The sequence below is a fragment of the Truncatella angustata genome (assembly GCF_020726525.1).
Source record: "Truncatella angustata strain MPI-SDFR-AT-0073 chromosome Unknown BKA67scaffold_1, whole genome shotgun sequence".
Lineage (NCBI taxonomy): Eukaryota > Fungi > Ascomycota > Sordariomycetes > Amphisphaeriales > Sporocadaceae > Truncatella > Truncatella angustata.
The window spans coordinates 8,032,096-8,047,640 of record NW_025763381.1 but is presented as its reverse complement, the minus strand read 5'-3'; the positions used below and the strand labels follow the sequence as shown (position 1 = coordinate 8,047,640).

General features: G+C 51.9%; 5 protein-coding genes across 5 annotated transcripts; 2 read left to right on the top strand and 3 right to left on the bottom strand.

Annotated features, from left to right (window-relative positions):
* Positions 1-2,367: 2,367 nt before the first annotated feature.
* On the bottom strand, positions 2,368-5,189 carry BKA67DRAFT_550988 (uncharacterized protein). The gene has a single exon (XM_046101704.1). It carries the CDS (start codon positions 5,178-5,180, stop codon positions 2,703-2,705), a length of 2,478 nt encoding a protein of 825 aa, XP_045965502.1. The 5' UTR covers positions 5,181-5,189; the 3' UTR covers positions 2,368-2,702.
* Positions 5,190-6,349: 1,160 nt separating this feature from the next.
* On the top strand, positions 6,350-7,643 carry BKA67DRAFT_654489 (MOZ protein represents a chromatin-associated acetyltransferase; the record flags this gene model as incomplete). Its single annotated transcript, XM_046106572.1, has 2 exons — positions 6,350-7,297; positions 7,365-7,643. 2 exons carry the CDS (start codon positions 6,350-6,352, stop codon positions 7,641-7,643), a joined length of 1,227 nt encoding a protein of 408 aa, XP_045965501.1.
* A 265-nt stretch (positions 7,644-7,908) lies between these two features.
* BKA67DRAFT_531422 (cwf21 domain-containing protein) lies at positions 7,909-8,511 on the bottom strand (the record flags this gene model as incomplete). The annotated part of the gene is made up of 2 exons (XM_046099382.1): positions 7,909-8,215; positions 8,282-8,511. The coding sequence occupies 2 exons, from the start codon at positions 8,509-8,511 to the stop codon at positions 7,909-7,911; spliced, it is 537 nt and encodes a 178-aa protein (XP_045965500.1).
* A 231-nt stretch (positions 8,512-8,742) lies between these two features.
* On the top strand, positions 8,743-10,510 carry BKA67DRAFT_83103 (D123-domain-containing protein). Its single transcript, XM_046109471.1, has 2 exons — positions 8,743-9,210; positions 9,263-10,510. The coding sequence occupies exons 1-2, from the start codon at positions 9,086-9,088 to the stop codon at positions 10,374-10,376; spliced, it is 1,239 nt and encodes a 412-aa protein (XP_045965499.1). The 5' UTR covers positions 8,743-9,085; the 3' UTR covers positions 10,377-10,510.
* Positions 10,511-13,807: 3,297 nt separating this feature from the next.
* Positions 13,808-15,192, bottom strand: BKA67DRAFT_83051 (guanine nucleotide-binding protein subunit alpha). The gene is made up of 4 exons (XM_046109470.1): positions 14,969-15,192; positions 14,547-14,889; positions 13,933-14,489; positions 13,808-13,873 (listed from the first exon to the last, which is right to left on the bottom strand). The coding sequence occupies exons 1-4, from the start codon at positions 15,084-15,086 to the stop codon at positions 13,830-13,832; spliced, it is 1,062 nt and encodes a 353-aa protein (XP_045965498.1). The 5' UTR covers positions 15,087-15,192; the 3' UTR covers positions 13,808-13,829.
* Positions 15,193-15,545: the final 353 nt, after the last annotated feature.

Here is a 15,545-nt window from a genome sequence, read left to right as displayed (position 1 = left end):
TGTGGTGTCTTCGGTTGTGTTGTGGTGCGGGAGAAGATTGTGATGGTGGTGATGCGGGATGGGCCAAAATGCCAATCAAATGGAAGTGGACTCGGCTTCTAAAGCACCTACCCTAGACTTGGGGATGGAGTCTAACCTTAGCCTATCAAGCCCAGTACTAGCTAGACGCAAACGTCGTTTTTAGCTACTGTACTTTTCCTTTTTTCCTTTTTTTTTTCCTTTTTCAAAAAGGTCGGAGAGGTCTGCTTGTTACCCTAGTCTACCTCTACTTTGGCTTGCTTTGGCTACCAAACTGGATACTGTGCTGCACGCGTCAGATGCGATGCGCAGGATACGATATATAATGAATAAGGGCGGCGTTGAAGACAAGACCAAATATTCTAGTTTCTTTCTGAAAGACAAAGGTAGGTAGCTATTCAGGTAAGCCCTTCACTATAACAGTATTCTACGTAAGATGCGGAGAGCAGAAGATGGACTTTCAAACCTCCAACCTTAGTCTAGTACGCTGGAATGTCGAAATGGAAGGCGTGGTGCACGTGGCCCAAGAGGGTCCGCGTCCGCGTCCGCCTCCAAAAATCTGATCGGTTTCCCCCCGTTATTCTGTCTAAGTACGGATTATGCAGTACCCTGAACTTGGAAGCTCGAGCTCGCAGATGAGAGACAGGCGCTCGGAGAAATATCGGAACCTTCCATTGAATCGACAGCATTTGTTTCTAGGCCCTTCAATAGGGTCATAGCAAGCTAACGATTTACTATTACTATCACCATCCGTATTATTAAGCCTCGACTATATGTACCAGTCTGGTATGCAAGGGCCACCAGGTTCTGAGGGCACGGCCCATGCACTGACAGACAATGGCAGAAGCCGAAATGCAGCCTGTTACGGTGCCATTCAGTGCAAGAGGCGCAATTAAACGAACCAAGGGATGACCTGACAATGCGTAATACTTGACACACGGAACCGGACATCATGTACAAACAAGTTCCAATAATTAGTCATGCTGGCAACCACCAGGTTTGTCCCTTTTGAATGTACCAGGGCTCTCTCACTTACATCTTTCCATGGGCAAGATTATTATATCATGACAAGTGGATGTGTTCTTACCCAGACGTGTAAAGTTTCAAATTTATATAAATTTATTGCGGATTCCACAAGCCCAGGCATTGATAGATCGTTGCGGCCCATTTGCATAATAGTGTGCGGATTAATAATAACTTGCCTTCCGTCGGTGATCTCTTCTAGAGTCCTGATGTCGCAAAAGGCACCACTTGACAGTAAGCCCAGGGTATGGCATAACATGCTTCGCTCGTGGAAAGCACGCACTCTACGTAGGCATTGGTCTATTCTAGCTACTCGTATATATGGCGATTCAACCTACCTATTTCTCTACGACGTCGAGTGTTTCACTCCGAGTCAACTGCTTCACTACGATATCGAATATTCCATCACCACGTTGACTGCTTCACTGACCACGTCGATTACCTCACTACCGCTTAGGACTAATATAACCGACGACGATGTTACTCATCCCACACGTCATATTATCTTCCAAGGTGTCTCGCGCCAGCGAATCTTTCGTCCTCTTGGATACCTCTGGTGCGAAACTGTCGCAACCCGCTCTCTCTCACCTCAGCACCCCATCGCGACGTAGTTCCACCTGCTCTACTCGCCGTCATGGCAGAAGACGCCCACATAGACGACTCGCCGGCGCAGGTAATGTAGGGTTCCCATCAAAGTCTCGATAGAGCGCCTAGCAGCCGTTTTGTCGATGTATCGTATGCAGTTGTGGTACCACCGAGTGCCGTGGAATTACCAGTAGAGGGTTCGAGTAATTTACGATCCTTGTCCCTTTGGCTTGGCATCCCTTGTGCACAAAGATGGGACTTGAACTTCTGAGTATGACGGTCGACCGACCGGCCGACGACCAACGTTGCAGGTGGACCGACAGTTGGGTAGAAAAGCATCAAAAGCCGCACAAGGATAACAACCGTGCGAATCGCAGACTAAAGCCCTAATATACGACAACTTTGATGGCTACGAAATGAGTGTGCAGCTGCCGTATCATCTGTACTACCGCGAGAGAACACAGCGCAAGATAAGTGACAATTATGAAGACGTATTAAACAAGTACGATTGGGGCAATATATGCGCTTGGGACCGTGAGCGCAGTGAATAAATGGCGGACGGATGCCAGGACTGGCATTGAATAGTCAAGCCCAAATGGCGAGTATGAAAAACGAGAAAGCGGGCAGGAAAGGCCAGGCGCACAGTGCTCACATCAGGAACGGTAAGCTTCACAAGTCACAAGAGTAATTCGGGTGATAAGATCAATCCTTCACCTGCAACACACTTCACGAGCGAAAAGCTTGCCAAAAATGCATGTCGTATTACCATTCTCCAAGTTCATATCTACAATACAAAGAAGCCGTGATGGTGTACTCAATTATGAGCCCAACCACATAATCCATTCTAGGATTGAACCGAATTTCCCACTATGATCAGCACCCAAGGCTGTGAAGCCCCGAGTGCAGTGACTTCTAATTGAAAATTGACCGAAAAACGTGTTCTTGGATACATCAGTCATAAGAAAAAATGTGCTTCATGCAAGTACCCAGATGATCAGAATCACACCCAGAACGCCGACCCATGAGTTTGTTGTCATCGCTTCGCCATGCTTGCTCACCAAACATAAAAAGGTCCTCTAGCTGAACTCCACAGTGCTGGCGGGAGGTCGCTGGTCTCTTCTTTCAAGTCTTCTCCGTCTTCTCCGCTCGGCTGCAGAGATGCCGCCATCTGTGCCAGTCGGTCCACTCGGCGACGGGCTGAGCGCGCTCCATTCGCCGTGGCTACCTGGACTGCCAATACTAGAAACCGTGGGGTTCCCATGCATAGGTGTCATTGGCGCAGTCGAAGGACCTGGCGGGGGACCTGAGTAGTAGGCAGAGTCCTTCGCTGGTCTTCGTCCTCCGGCAAATGCTGGCGCCGGGGGAGATAGTTGTTCCGAGGCCAATTCATCTCCAGGCCGCCTCGCGCTCGAATCGCGACGGTAACGACGCTGGCGTCCATTTCCACCGATATCAGACCCACTAAGGCTACTGGCAGACTGGGATCGGCGTCTTCTTCGTTGTTCACGTGCTGCTTCCTCCTCTGTCAGACGTCGCAGGGTGATGTTGCGGTCCCGATCGTCGTGATATTTGACCTTGACGCTCACAGGTTGACTCGGAGCCCGAGAGTGGCTCCTAGCCGTACGACGACTGTCAAATTCTTGCTCGGCTGCGAGGGCGCTGGCTGGTGCCGCGGCGGAAGCAGCTACAGACTCGCGTCGTCGGCGAGACGAGTGGCGGCGATGTGGGTGGCCACCAGCGGACATGTATTCTTCACTGCCCGATTGAGACCTGTGTAAGATACCGTGTGGATCGTTAGGGATCGAGGGCATGTCCACAGGCTCCACGACTGCCCCGTGCTGCGTGATTGATTCACCGGCGACTGGCCGGATCTGCACAGGGCCATGACCTGCTGGGCCGAGCGGGGGCATTGGCGGGCCTGCAGAACTGACGCCGGTAGGACGAGGTTCGACAGAAGATAAGTCCGAATCGCCAGTCATGTAAGTGGTGACGGTTCCTGCAGGTCGGGATGGACGCCGGCGTGATGCCCTCCTAGGCGATCCATAGCCGTCTCCAGTAAGCCTCGACCCATGTTGTCCGTCGCGCCTCTCATCTTCGTATCTCACGCGCTCTTCCTCCTCGGCCGCCCTTCTGTCTTTCCGCCCCTGCAATTTGGCCGCGAGCCAGCCCAGACCCAAACCAGCAAGGATGCCTTTACCCGCACCACCCTTTCCCTTCTCCCTCTCTTCTCTGGCCCTCCTGGATGGACTCACGTAGGATGAGTAATCAGAACTGAATACACTGTCAAGGCGGGATTCTGTAGGCCCTCGATGGTGTGATGGCCTTGGTGTCATTGGCCGATGAGGGCGAGCTTCAGCAGCGCTCAAAGCAGCGGCTGCAGCGGTAGGGCCGCCATGTCTACCGTCTCTTCCAAACTCTGTCACGGAATCCGAGAACTCACTCTCGGTGAGCTGAGAGTGGGCCGGGCGCTTTGGTCTAGTTCTCTGATCGGATTTGCTGGGCGTTTCAGTTGCTACTGCAGAATACTCCTCATCGCGATATCTCCGCGTTTCTCGTTTGTCCAACTGCTTCTTGGCAAAAGCGCCAGCTCCGAATAGAGCTGCAGCGCCCAATAGCTTGTTCATGAAACCACCGCTTTTCGGTGGCTCGGCATGTTCCGAGTATTCGGTCTTTTCAACGTAGCTTGGCGAGCCATGTCTAGAAGAAATGACTTCGGCTGGCCTGCTCCGACTTCGCACATGCGATCGGCTGCGGCTGCGACTGTGGCTCTGCTCCTTTTCTTTCCTGTTCTTGCGACCTTGCCATAGCGCTGCAATCCCAGCACCAGCGGCCAGGGGACCTAACCAGCCACGGCCATCCCGTTCCTCCCTTCTCTCAGACACAGAGTACTCAGTGCCCGCCGGGACAGACCTTCCGCCATGAGCATAGATCTTGGGATTCGTCTTCTCGTGGCGCCAGCTCAGCAGGAAATAGACCAACAGTAGGAAAGCCATCCAGACGGCGAACAGGATAAACGTGTACTTGGGTGATCCATACAATGTCAGGCCCAATGGCACTTGGGCAATACCAAGGAGGGCGATAGTCCGTCCAAACCACTGGTGAATCATAATGCGCAGCGACGTCTTCCTGATTTTACGGATGAAGCGGCCGCCCAATGCTTGAAGCAAAATCAGGGTGTATATGGCAACCCCAATGCCGTGATGTGGGTTGGTCAGACTTCGTTCGGGGCCAACTGCGAAGAATCCTAATATGAAGACGACAGTGGTCAAACCGACGGCCAGTACCTGTAGATAAGCGTGATGTTTGACGGCTCGGTCGTCTCTACGTCGAGAAAACCTGGCTATCATGACGGCAAACGGTATGACGAACAAGAAGACGATGGCGGCCAGGATTCCGTGGCCGGTGATGAGCTGATGATATTGCGCTATCGAGGAGAAGCGATTGCCCATGCCTATGTTTGGATGCGTCAGTCGGCGCATGGCATGGCACGGCAAAGCACAGCATGTCAAAACTGGGGCGGGGAACTGCAAGAGGCACTCACCGTTGTACTGCATGGTGTCAAAGGGCAAGCCCATGAGGTTGGGCAGGAGGAAATCATTCTTGGTGAAATCCCAGGTTCCATCTCCTACGACGAGATTATCAGAGGAGTAGGATACTGCCCCCGGCGCCGACAGGGCATCGGCCGGGGCCATGGTTGCGACAAAGCCGTTTTCGCGGCAGCACAATACTGTGCTTGTTGGTCGACTCGGCCTGCGGAGAACGGCACGATGGCTTCTGGTTGGATGTCGGCAGAATGTAAGTGTCGTAGGTTTGAGTCGCTGAGGACAGGCGCAAGCTCTCCAAAAGTTGGCTGTACTGTAGCAAAAGCGATGTCGCGACTTGATCTGGTCGAAGTGAAGTGACTTCTGCTCCGTAGGTGAACTCGGGTATTCAGGTGGGGTAGCGCCCAGCGGAGCGTATACCTACGTGTACAAGCGAAGCGGTGACGCCCAAAAGAATGTCGACGTCGGTCGATACTCGGTGGATGCGAGGGCTAGGAAGAAGGGGAAAGAGTTCGCATCCAAGACTTGGAGTCTGAGAAAGGACAGCTGCAGCAAGAAGGGACTGTGCAGCTTTGGCGGAAGTATTATGGGTGACACCTACAGTAGTCGCACTCTCTCTGACAAGGGTCGTCACATCTCGAGCTTATTGTTGACTATGGATTGGACTTGCACTGCCGTTGCGCTGGGTGACGGCCGGGGGGCATCAGCAGGGCCCCGCAGAACCGTTGCCCACCTGGGCAGATCAGCCAGAGCTTAGAACCTACAGTGGAGCTTACAGCAGAACTGGGAACTTATAGGAGCTCGCTCACCACGGGCCTTGAAAACTGCAAACACGTGCCGAATCGACTTTTGACACTGCCCGTCAACTGCCCTCCTCCACGCTATTCATCAACTTACAGATCGCAGATCACGGATCACACATTACTCCGTAATTGATAACAGGTGCCCCATGCGACCCACGTGGGAAGCGTCTGGTGCTCGTACTGTACAAGCACTTGTTCCATATTACTTTGTATATCCAGGCTTGCCGGGGCTCCACGAGATCACACGTCCCGCCGCCAGCCAACCGTGTCCATGGCCCCTGAACAAAAGCAAATTCCACTTTAGCCATGCTCGGGGTATTCTCCATCACTTCAACTCTTCAACTTTGACTCTACACAACCTCATCCGCAGCACTCGCCATGTCGACAGCCCGCTTGACTTTCCTCTACCCCCACCTCTTCAGGTCCATCCGCCTAGGTGAGTCTGCCGCTCTGCAGACCTCCAAGACATCATGTCGCAAATCCCTTCCCCGACGTAAACCTTGTGCAGCGGCTTTTACCACCTCGGCCAAGTCGAGAGAAGCCGTTTTCGAGAGGCATGGCAAGGCTGTCGAACCCCCATCCACTCTGCCAGACGTTGTGGAATTACCGCAACCCGGCAACACCAAGGTCGCCGACGCCGAGTCGCGACAGCAGAAGAATGCTGCCAGTGCCGCCGCCGCTGCTGCCGCTGCCGCTGCCGCTACCGCCGCCGACACAGCAAACCTCGAGGCCAAGGCTGTACCGGAACCCAAGACGGACGGGGACAAGGAGACCAACAAACAAGACGAGGGGTCGCACCAACCCAACGAGACCGCGCTCTCTCCCCAGCAGAAAGCGGCAGAAGAGAAGATGCAGTCCAGCGGGCCTATGGATGCAGTCCTTCACATGCCACCTCCCGGTCAGCTTTCTCACCCGCACATCTCCAAGCCGCCGTATGTGCACCACTTCGACACATATACACTTGTCAAGCAGCTTGAGGGCGGAGGCTACTCCAACGACCAAGCCATCACCATCATGAAAGCAGTCAGGGGGTTGCTGTCGTCCAACCTGGATATCGCACAGGACGGCCTGGTCAGCAAGAGCGATGTCGACAACGAAACATACCTCTTCCGAGCTGCCTGTTCCGAACTGAGCTCGGAAGTGATCAACAACCAGAGAAAGGCCGACGAGGAATCGCGGCAGAAGCGCACTCTGCTGCAACACGAAGTCGACATATTGAGCCAGAAGCTGAGCCAAGATTTGATGACGCTGAGGGATGACGTCAGGGGAATGTTCAACGACCGGAAGATGGTGGTGAGGGAAGAGCAGAGGCGGATGGAGGGAGCTGTAAGTTAGGCCCGTCACTGCAGTGACCACAGGAGTGGGCATCCACGGCGGCTAACACGTGCAAAAGATTCAACAAGTCAATCTCGACATCAGTGTCATTCTGACCAGTGATGCCAAGTCGGACATTGAAGGGCTACGCTGGGTGCTGATTCGTCGGTCAGTCATAGGCATCCTGTTCATGGCCGTCTTCACCCTTGGTACGATACGCTATGCAACATACGTCAACCACGAGAAGAAGAAAGAGGTGGAAGAGAAGGCCAGAAAGGCCGAGGACGCAAGGAGGAATATCGGCCGTGAAGATAATGCGCCGGCCCACGAGGCAGCAGCCATTCTGGCCGCCAACTAGGAACGGAAGTTTCGGAAAACATGGATGGACACCTATCAATGATACCCAATAGACAGGCGGAAGAGGAAACGATTACAGGACTAACAGCTCAATCACCTTTTCATTTGTCTCAATGCAAGAAGCGCTGCTGATCACCAGTTTGATCGTATGATGTCAGCCCACGATTTGCCAAAACCAAAGCAACCCAGAACTCCAGACTTCCGTGGGCCGTAGACCGTGGGCCGTGACGATGCAATATGCCTCCCCCCCATGACAGGATACCACTCTATGATGGCCGGGGCGACCTCGATCGCCGCTGGCCATCCCGGTTATCCTCGTCTCTGTCGGCATCCCGTTCGAGCGCCTTCTTTAAGCGCTCTTCCTGTCTCCTCCAGTGACTGCCCTCCTCGTAGTCCTTGTCGATCTTGAGCGCCTTTCTCAGTCTTTCGCTCTCCTTGATCTTGGCGTCTGCGAGTTCGTGTACTTGGTGCATCTTTAGCCCCTTCTTGGACTCATTTCCGCCCCTGTTCATCTTGTCGAGTAGCTCTTTCCGAAGCTTGTCGCATTGGGAGTCGATCTCATCTTCGTCAACACTGCCGCGCCTGTTAGCCCGGGCCCCGGGCCCTGAGTAGAGTCCGTAACAACGGGGAGGAACTCACCCTTCGTCCTCAAGCCGATCCCGTAGCTCAAACACCTTGACTTCCACCTCGCGTTTGCGTTCATGCTCCAGTATTCCCTTGTCCGGCTGCCTCTGCCTGTGGCGCATGGAGTCAAAGTCCTTGGGATATGGGGCAGCGCGGTCGCGCGGTCTCACATGCGCCAGGTTGCGCTGGACGTAGCCTGAGGTGCCTGAGCCACGGGGCGTCGAAAGGCCCACGTTGTCCGACATGATGGCTGCAGATGGGGTTTGTCGTTGCGAGAAATGGACAGACTCGGAATATCGCAAGTGTTTTCGGTGTAAAAGCGGTTTCAGTAGTCGCCCCCGAGATGCATACAATCGGTTGATGATGTAGCGTCGTGACCAGCGAGATGCCGGTTCATATTAGCGGTCTGGGTAGGCAGTATAGCACGGACAGCAGCACCCTAGAGCGGCCTGGGCGCTTTCTACGGGCAACGGGCTCTAAATCTCATACCATCAGTAGGCTCTGGCAGTAGTCCAACCTAGCAGCTAGACACGCAAGAATGCCCCCGGTGTCTAACTAATCAATTCGATGGTGGGGTTTTTGACTCAAAGCTTCGCGCGTTGGGATTTTGCCCCGCGATGACTCGTATCTGAATTTATCCCATCGAAATAGTTGTGATTGCCATGTTCATCCTTTCATCTATACACCCTTCCTTGATATTTCCTACGGCTTTGGTCTCGATATCCTAGGGCCTACTGTCTGTAAATACCTGACGGAGTCTTCTCTCGTTCCGCTCCGCCCGAACACAAGAATACCGCTGGGTATCAAAGGTCTGGCCAAATGCCTACCGTCACTAATACAAAGCCTGCGGCTGGCGCATCAAAGGGTCCTGCGCCGGAATTGCGCTTTCCTCCTATAACCAGAGATCACATTCTTCATTGCTCATATGACTACTGGTTTCCCAAGTGCGCATCTATCCTTCTGGCTTGAGATGGTCATACCTAACACATTCGTCAGGTACCGAGCATCATGCATCAAGTCCAGGATCATTCCACTTACACCCGACTTCGTGGAGTACATCCGGGAAGACGGCATCACCCTGGCCGACGAAGACGATGAGGAGGAGGAGGATGATGATGATGTAGAATGGGAAGGCCCAACCACGGTTTCGCGAGTTGAGCCCGAGGAACTGGACTCGGACTCGGAAAGTGAGGACGAAGCCCCTGCAGCTTTGCCGCCCAACAAGAGGTTTCCTGAACTGCACCAGGCCATCAAGGACAAGATTGCTGAGCTGGGTGGTGAAGTTGCCCCAAAGCTCAACTGGACATCGCCAAAAGACGCTGCATGGATATCGCCTCATCAAAACACTGTCAAGTGCACCACGCCGAATGATATCTACCTGCTCCTCAAGAGCTCCAACTTTATCACTTATGATATGGAGCACGCCTTCGAGGACTGTACTCCTATACCTGGAGCTGCGGAACAGGCACCATTCAAGCCGGTATTAGTGCTTCGATCTTTCTTCAACCCCCACACAGCACTGGAATTCAGGTGTTTCGTGAAGCATAGAAATTTGATCGGCATGTGTCAACGCGACTTGAAGCATTACGACTTCCTCATGGATTTGCGTCCTGCCATTGTGGCTAAAATCAGCCAATTCTTCAACAACAAAATTCGCTACACATTTCCGGACGGCAATTTCGCCTTTGACGTCTACATTCCTGAAGGCGAAGACGAGCCATTAGGCCGGGTACGGCTCATCGATGTAAACGCCTGGGCACCTCACACAGACAGCCTGCTCTTCGGTTGGGATGAGCTGAACGACTGGCAAGTTCCCGGCCCAGTCATCGGAGTTGCAGGAGAAGGGGACGATGGTGTTCTACAAACAGAATCGGAAACGACCGAAGACGAAGATGACGACGATGAAGATATCGTACCGGAGCTTAGGCTGGTTGAGAAAGAACACGCAGGTGCTTATAACATGAGTTCCCCGGCCTATTCGGCTCACAAACTACCCAAAGATGTCGTAGATGCGAGCCAGGCCGGCGAGGGTGGCATGCGAGAGTTTGCGCAGAAGTGGAAAGAAATGATTGAGTATAGAGACCACCTCGCGCAGTGGGAGAAAGATTAAGCAGCAACAAGATGGCAATTAATCCCACGACCAACCACGCGTTCCAAACCTCGAGGCTTCCCCAGTGAACGTTCATGTCAGCCTTACTGACACCGGCGTGCATGTCACTACAGGTGAACTGCTCCAATCGGCGGCTAATCACATTACTGCAGCTGCCACCTTTGCTCGGGGGCATGGGGTGGGCTGCTGGTAATCAGAGCATTGCGCAGTGGTGTGGGCATCTCCAACGGCTGCAGGCTTCGCCCAACAATCCATGCCCTGTCACTCATGGGGAACAGGCGGGTAATCATACTTGCGATCGCAACCACAAAGTATGGTCAATGGTTTCATTCGGCAGAGAGCTTGACATACCCACCTTCGAGACGGGTCAAGACCTCACCAGCCACTAAAGCGATTATGTCGAAGCCTGCTGTCAAGGTTCGGCTGTAAGAAACCTCTTTGCTATGCCAGATTTTCAACCCGCGATCGGAAATTCCAGGACGCATTTAAGCAGAATATAGATGAATTAATATTGAGTTCGAAAAGAGATACAGAGTACCTTACATCACCGAAAACCCGCTAGCTGGTCCCCTTCCTTGTGCATAACGAAGAGAAACAGAATTTCCGTGAATCGTGTTCAGGTCCAGGATAGCCATCAATCTTACGAGTCAAGTAAGATATGCATTAGTCAGTCCAATGCTCGCAGTCCATGCTAACGGTACTGGTTGGGGACATGGTTTTCACGTTCATAGAAGACCTCGGCACCCATGCAATCAATGTCATGTGATTAACCTTTTCCGAAGGCCAGGATCTCTTGAACCTTTGAATATCACCAGGTTACTTTGAGTGTCTAGCAACTCGCCGTGGGTGGACTTGCGTCGCCCACGAACAGGTACACCGTGAAGAGGCAAACGCACTGCGAGGACAGCTGGCCATGTCGTAAAGTATCTGTAGTCTTGAAGACAAGCTGACTGGACTCGGTAGCAGGCGAAAATGGCCCACGATTTAGAGTCCAGCTGAGTGTTAATTTAGGCTCGAAAGCCGACCCCGTAAGGTCCGAATGGCGAGGCGATAGAATATCATCCTTGCCGCTTACGGTTTCCGCGTGAATAGCAACTCAGGTCTTAGCATGGGGCTATATGAGACGTACAAACAATAATTTCGCCACTTCACTCGAGCTTCTGTTGAGTGAAGCCAAAAAAAAAACCCCCCCCCGGTACCAAGATAAGTTAGGGACCGACGGGAGTCTCTGCGTGATTTTTGTTCCGTAATCGTCATGCAGAGCGATTCTGTTGAGATATTAACGCAGCAAACATCCCACGATGCCTCCGACGGGCGAATCAGAAGCATGTCAGAAAGCGTGTTCCTGCTGTACCGTGCGGTAGTGTGTTAAAGCATGGCGTTGCAATGGAGTTTTTGAAAAGGGGCTAGAGGTACAGTACGAGATTCATCCCTGAAATGTCCGATGGGTAACCTAAGACCATCAGATCTAAACTGAAATGCCAGAGCACTTAGAAGAAGAAAAACTACTTCTTTGTATGAGGAAGGCTGACGTTTTGAGGTGGAACTACTGGAGACAGGTCCAGGGACATGAACATATATGATTCACGTATCCAGGGCTACAGGTGATTGAAAACAACAACAACCTTATCATTTCTGCTAGCACTGAACTACAACATGTTTAGTCCACAACATTTCAGGAAAATAAAAAAAAGTTTAGTTTACACGGGTATTCCATAGGTCGAGGACAAAAGAGTTGCCACTGTGACAACTTGCCTTAATCCAAACGTTAGGTTAAGCTCAGCGTTTGCTGGGCACGTACTGTTAGATCGGGCTCACTGCTGTCACTCGGCGAGACCATACAGCGTGCGGCTTGAAGTACTACAACTTATACAGCCCAGTTACACGGTAAGATGGCTGGGAGAAAATAAAAACCCCCCGAGCTGAGCTAGGCCTACGCCGTTCACCTGGACGAGTAGTTTGGACGGGTCGAACAGTAGTCGAAGTCTTGTCAACGTTTTGTCTCATTCTCTGGATTATCCAGACCTGAGAGACACTTTGTAGACATTTCCATCTGCGCCGCTAAAGTATGAAATAAAAATTAGCGACAGGGAGCCATGAATCTTGGAGGAGTCCGTCTAGAGCACTGACGTGGTATTTGAACAGCGTGCATGTCTGGTAGAAACAAGTGAGCCACGGAGCTCCTCAGGTTCTTCCTTGTATCAAACCTGTTGCCTGATGAAGGTTAACAATTCAGGATATAGATAGTTCCATGAGCTCCAAGAAGAAAAACGGAGAATATTTCGCCGAGCCATGGTGATGGTGTCTTTTCGCAGGGGACTGCCCAGAAGCACTCCGACGTGCTGTGTCATTGGCATGCACTGGATTATAAGCAAACTATACAAGCCATCGTCCCGTGTCCTTATTGTCACAACCGCCATGGTCAAACCCCCCTACAATCCCAAAAGCCGAGACACTCTGGTTATATACCTGCATACAACCAATCACAACACACTACGCATATTTGCAGCCCGTATAGAGCCAGCAAGATACTCTTAAGCTCTAGGTACACGGGATGATCCGATCCATCTTTACGGGTGGTTTCACTGCTCTGCATGCAGGTCTTGACCTCAATTGACTTCGGGATTTAGGTTTTACAAAATTTGACTGAGCACGCGTACCAGGCCTTCGTCCCGTCCCCGTCCCGTAAGCCTAAATCGGGCACGCTGGGTTACTGGATTTCGCCCAAAAAAACATTTAGAAAAAATAAAAATAAAAATAGTCGAACACGAGCAACAACATTGTGTGACTCACGGTTGGGTAAGTGGGTGGCATCGTGACAGACAAATAATGATTGCGGCGGAGATAAGCTCTCGGAGCGATCAATACGCACGGGAGTATGCTAAACTTGCGTAGGCTTTTGGAAACATTGTTTTGATCTGTATACACATCCAACGCATTGGATACACGCCTCCGTTATGCTCCTACAGATCCATCTGGCATCTGCTCTGGTATAGTCTGCAACACGCACTGGACTCCTCTACTGATCGACCTTCGTCAACTATTTCGCTTGGGTGTACCTCACCGCATTTCCGCCCGTCATCGCAGGCGGCCCTGTGCCGCAGAAAGAGAAAATATAGAAAGAACCAAGGACTCCACAAACACATAATTAAACAAGATATGTAACCGCCATGGCTTTAGATGCAGTCCTTGCCTCTCCCCTTCGCGTTTCCACATCTATCGTCGATATCCTTTCGGTTCAACCGCGTGGTGATTGGTATGGTAAAACAAGCTCCGAAGATGTATGCTGTGAAGCGTCGAAACAGAGGTACGGAAGGAGATGGGTTGATGAATTTGTGAGTTTGGGCGTGTGCCCAATTTTCATTAGCCAGAGAGTGACATTACTGGCAAGCCGTACTGTAAAGTGGTGAAAAGGGGTATTCTTCGTAGCATCGCGTAAACAATCAAATGAAATCAGATGAGACCGCAGAGACGCAGGTTCTCTTGAATGATGATATCTAGAGTCCGGGTTAGCTCCGCGGGACACGGCTTCAGGTTGAAAGCATGAGGGACTTACCATTGACAGCAGCCATGACGAAACGGATTTGCGTCGTATCCGTAGCACAAGTGAAATGTGTGTAGATTTGCTTGGTCTCGTGCTGGTTGAGGCTTACGAATCGGTTCAGGATGTAGTCGCAAGCAGCGGCGTAATCGTCACCGCCCTCGTAATCAGGGAAGTAGTTCTTCATGGGGCTAACAGGGAGCTTCTCCTTGAAGCGATCAATCTTGTTCAAAAACAAGATGATGGAAGTCTTAATGAACCACCTCGAGTTGCAGATGGAGTCGAACAGGGTCAAAGCCTCTTGCATACGGTTGACGGTCTCATCTTCGAAGAGCAGTTGATCGTACTCGGAGATGGCGACAAGGAAGAGGATGGTGGTGACATTCTCGAAGCAGTGAATCCACTTCTTTCTCTCAGATCGCTGACCACCGACATCGAACATTCTGTAGGTCAGATCGCCAATGATAAAAGTCGTCTCCGTGATACCGGTTGTCTTGACACGAGATCGCAGGACATCTTGATCATTAGGCATGTAGTCAGGAGCGGCAATTCTGGCGATGTTGTCGAAGTAGCTAAAAGGAAACAGGTTAGGGCGTGGAAAAGGGAACAGACAACAGATGTCAACTCACTATCGGGCAGAGTCGTTGAGCTGGTATTCACGCGAACGCTTGAAACACTCTTGCACACCACGGTCTTTCCAGAGGGCCTCAATGGCATTACCGACCTCGGGTGGTAACACATCACCCTCAATCTGGGCGGGCTGCATGAAGATGGTCTGAACGTGGTACTCCATGCGTTGATCCTCAAGCGGCAGCTCAAGGGACTCCATGGCCTCAAGAATAACGCGCATCGACTGGACAGTGTTGCTGAAGATGATCTCCTTGAAGGATTCCCTCTCGTCGCGCGAGTAGCCGCCCTCGTGGATGAGCTTCATTTGCTTCAAGATGGTTGACTTTCCGGATTCACCAGCACCTAGAAAGAAAAGCCGGTCAGATATCGTTGCTCTCGTGACTTCCTGTCCCGGGCATGTCTTCAAGGGACGTGTACTCACCCAGAAGAAGCATCTTGATCTCGTTTCGCTGCATCATCTTGTCCCTCTTGAGCTGGTTCTCAATCTCCTCGTTACGGGCCTTGCCCTCCTTCTCCTCTGTGCTCATTCCGCAGCCCATCTTGACTGGAGTTTCAGTTGTCGATTATATAAAGACTGGTGTATGGATATAACGGAAGCACCAGGTCTATTGGTACGGTTGGATGATTTATGGCTATTAAGCTGCTGTCTGTTGGGAAGGAGCAATGTTAGCGAGTTGAGTGGTTAGACAGCATGTATGATTTAGAAGCGGCCGAGTGGCGAAGCCGTGATTGAATGCAGTGCCCGAGACTCAATGCGCGATGGCGATGCTTGCAGACGCTCTTGGCGTCAAGTGTTTCGCGGTCGGTGGTTGGCAGAACGAAACAGCTTCAATTATCGCACAACTTGCTACATGGAGAACGTGAGGCCGAGAGGGGGAAGTAGCATCGCAAGCAGCGACACGGAAACAAGGCTGGCGTTGTTGCTGGTTACGGTTACGGGCTACGGTGGAGGAGATGGGACGGGATGGTTGATGTGATGGGTGATGTGATGTGGTGTT

Excerpts from the sequence above, each read along its gene's own strand:
- BKA67DRAFT_83103 (XM_046109471.1), top strand. The coding sequence starts at position 9,086 with ATGCCTACCGTCACTAATACAAAGCCTGCGGCTGGCGCATCAAAGGGT. Across the intron at positions 9,211-9,262 it reads TATGACTACTGGTTTCCCAA|GTACCGAGCATCATGCATCA; the intron begins GTGCGCATCTAT and ends CACATTCGTCAG.
- BKA67DRAFT_550988 (XM_046101704.1), bottom strand. The coding sequence starts at position 5,180 with ATGCAGTACAACGGTGAGTGCCTCTTGCAGTTCCCCGCCCCAGTTTTG.
- BKA67DRAFT_83051 (XM_046109470.1), bottom strand. The coding sequence starts at position 15,086 with ATGGGCTGCGGAATGAGCACAGAGGAGAAGGAGGGCAAGGCCCGTAAC. Across the intron at positions 14,890-14,968 it reads GATCAAGATGCTTCTTCTGG|GTGCTGGTGAATCCGGAAAG; the intron begins GTGAGTACACGT and ends TTTTCTTTCTAG. Across the intron at positions 14,490-14,546 it reads CTCAACGACTCTGCCCGATA|CTACTTCGACAACATCGCCA; the intron begins GTGAGTTGACAT and ends GTTTCCTTTTAG.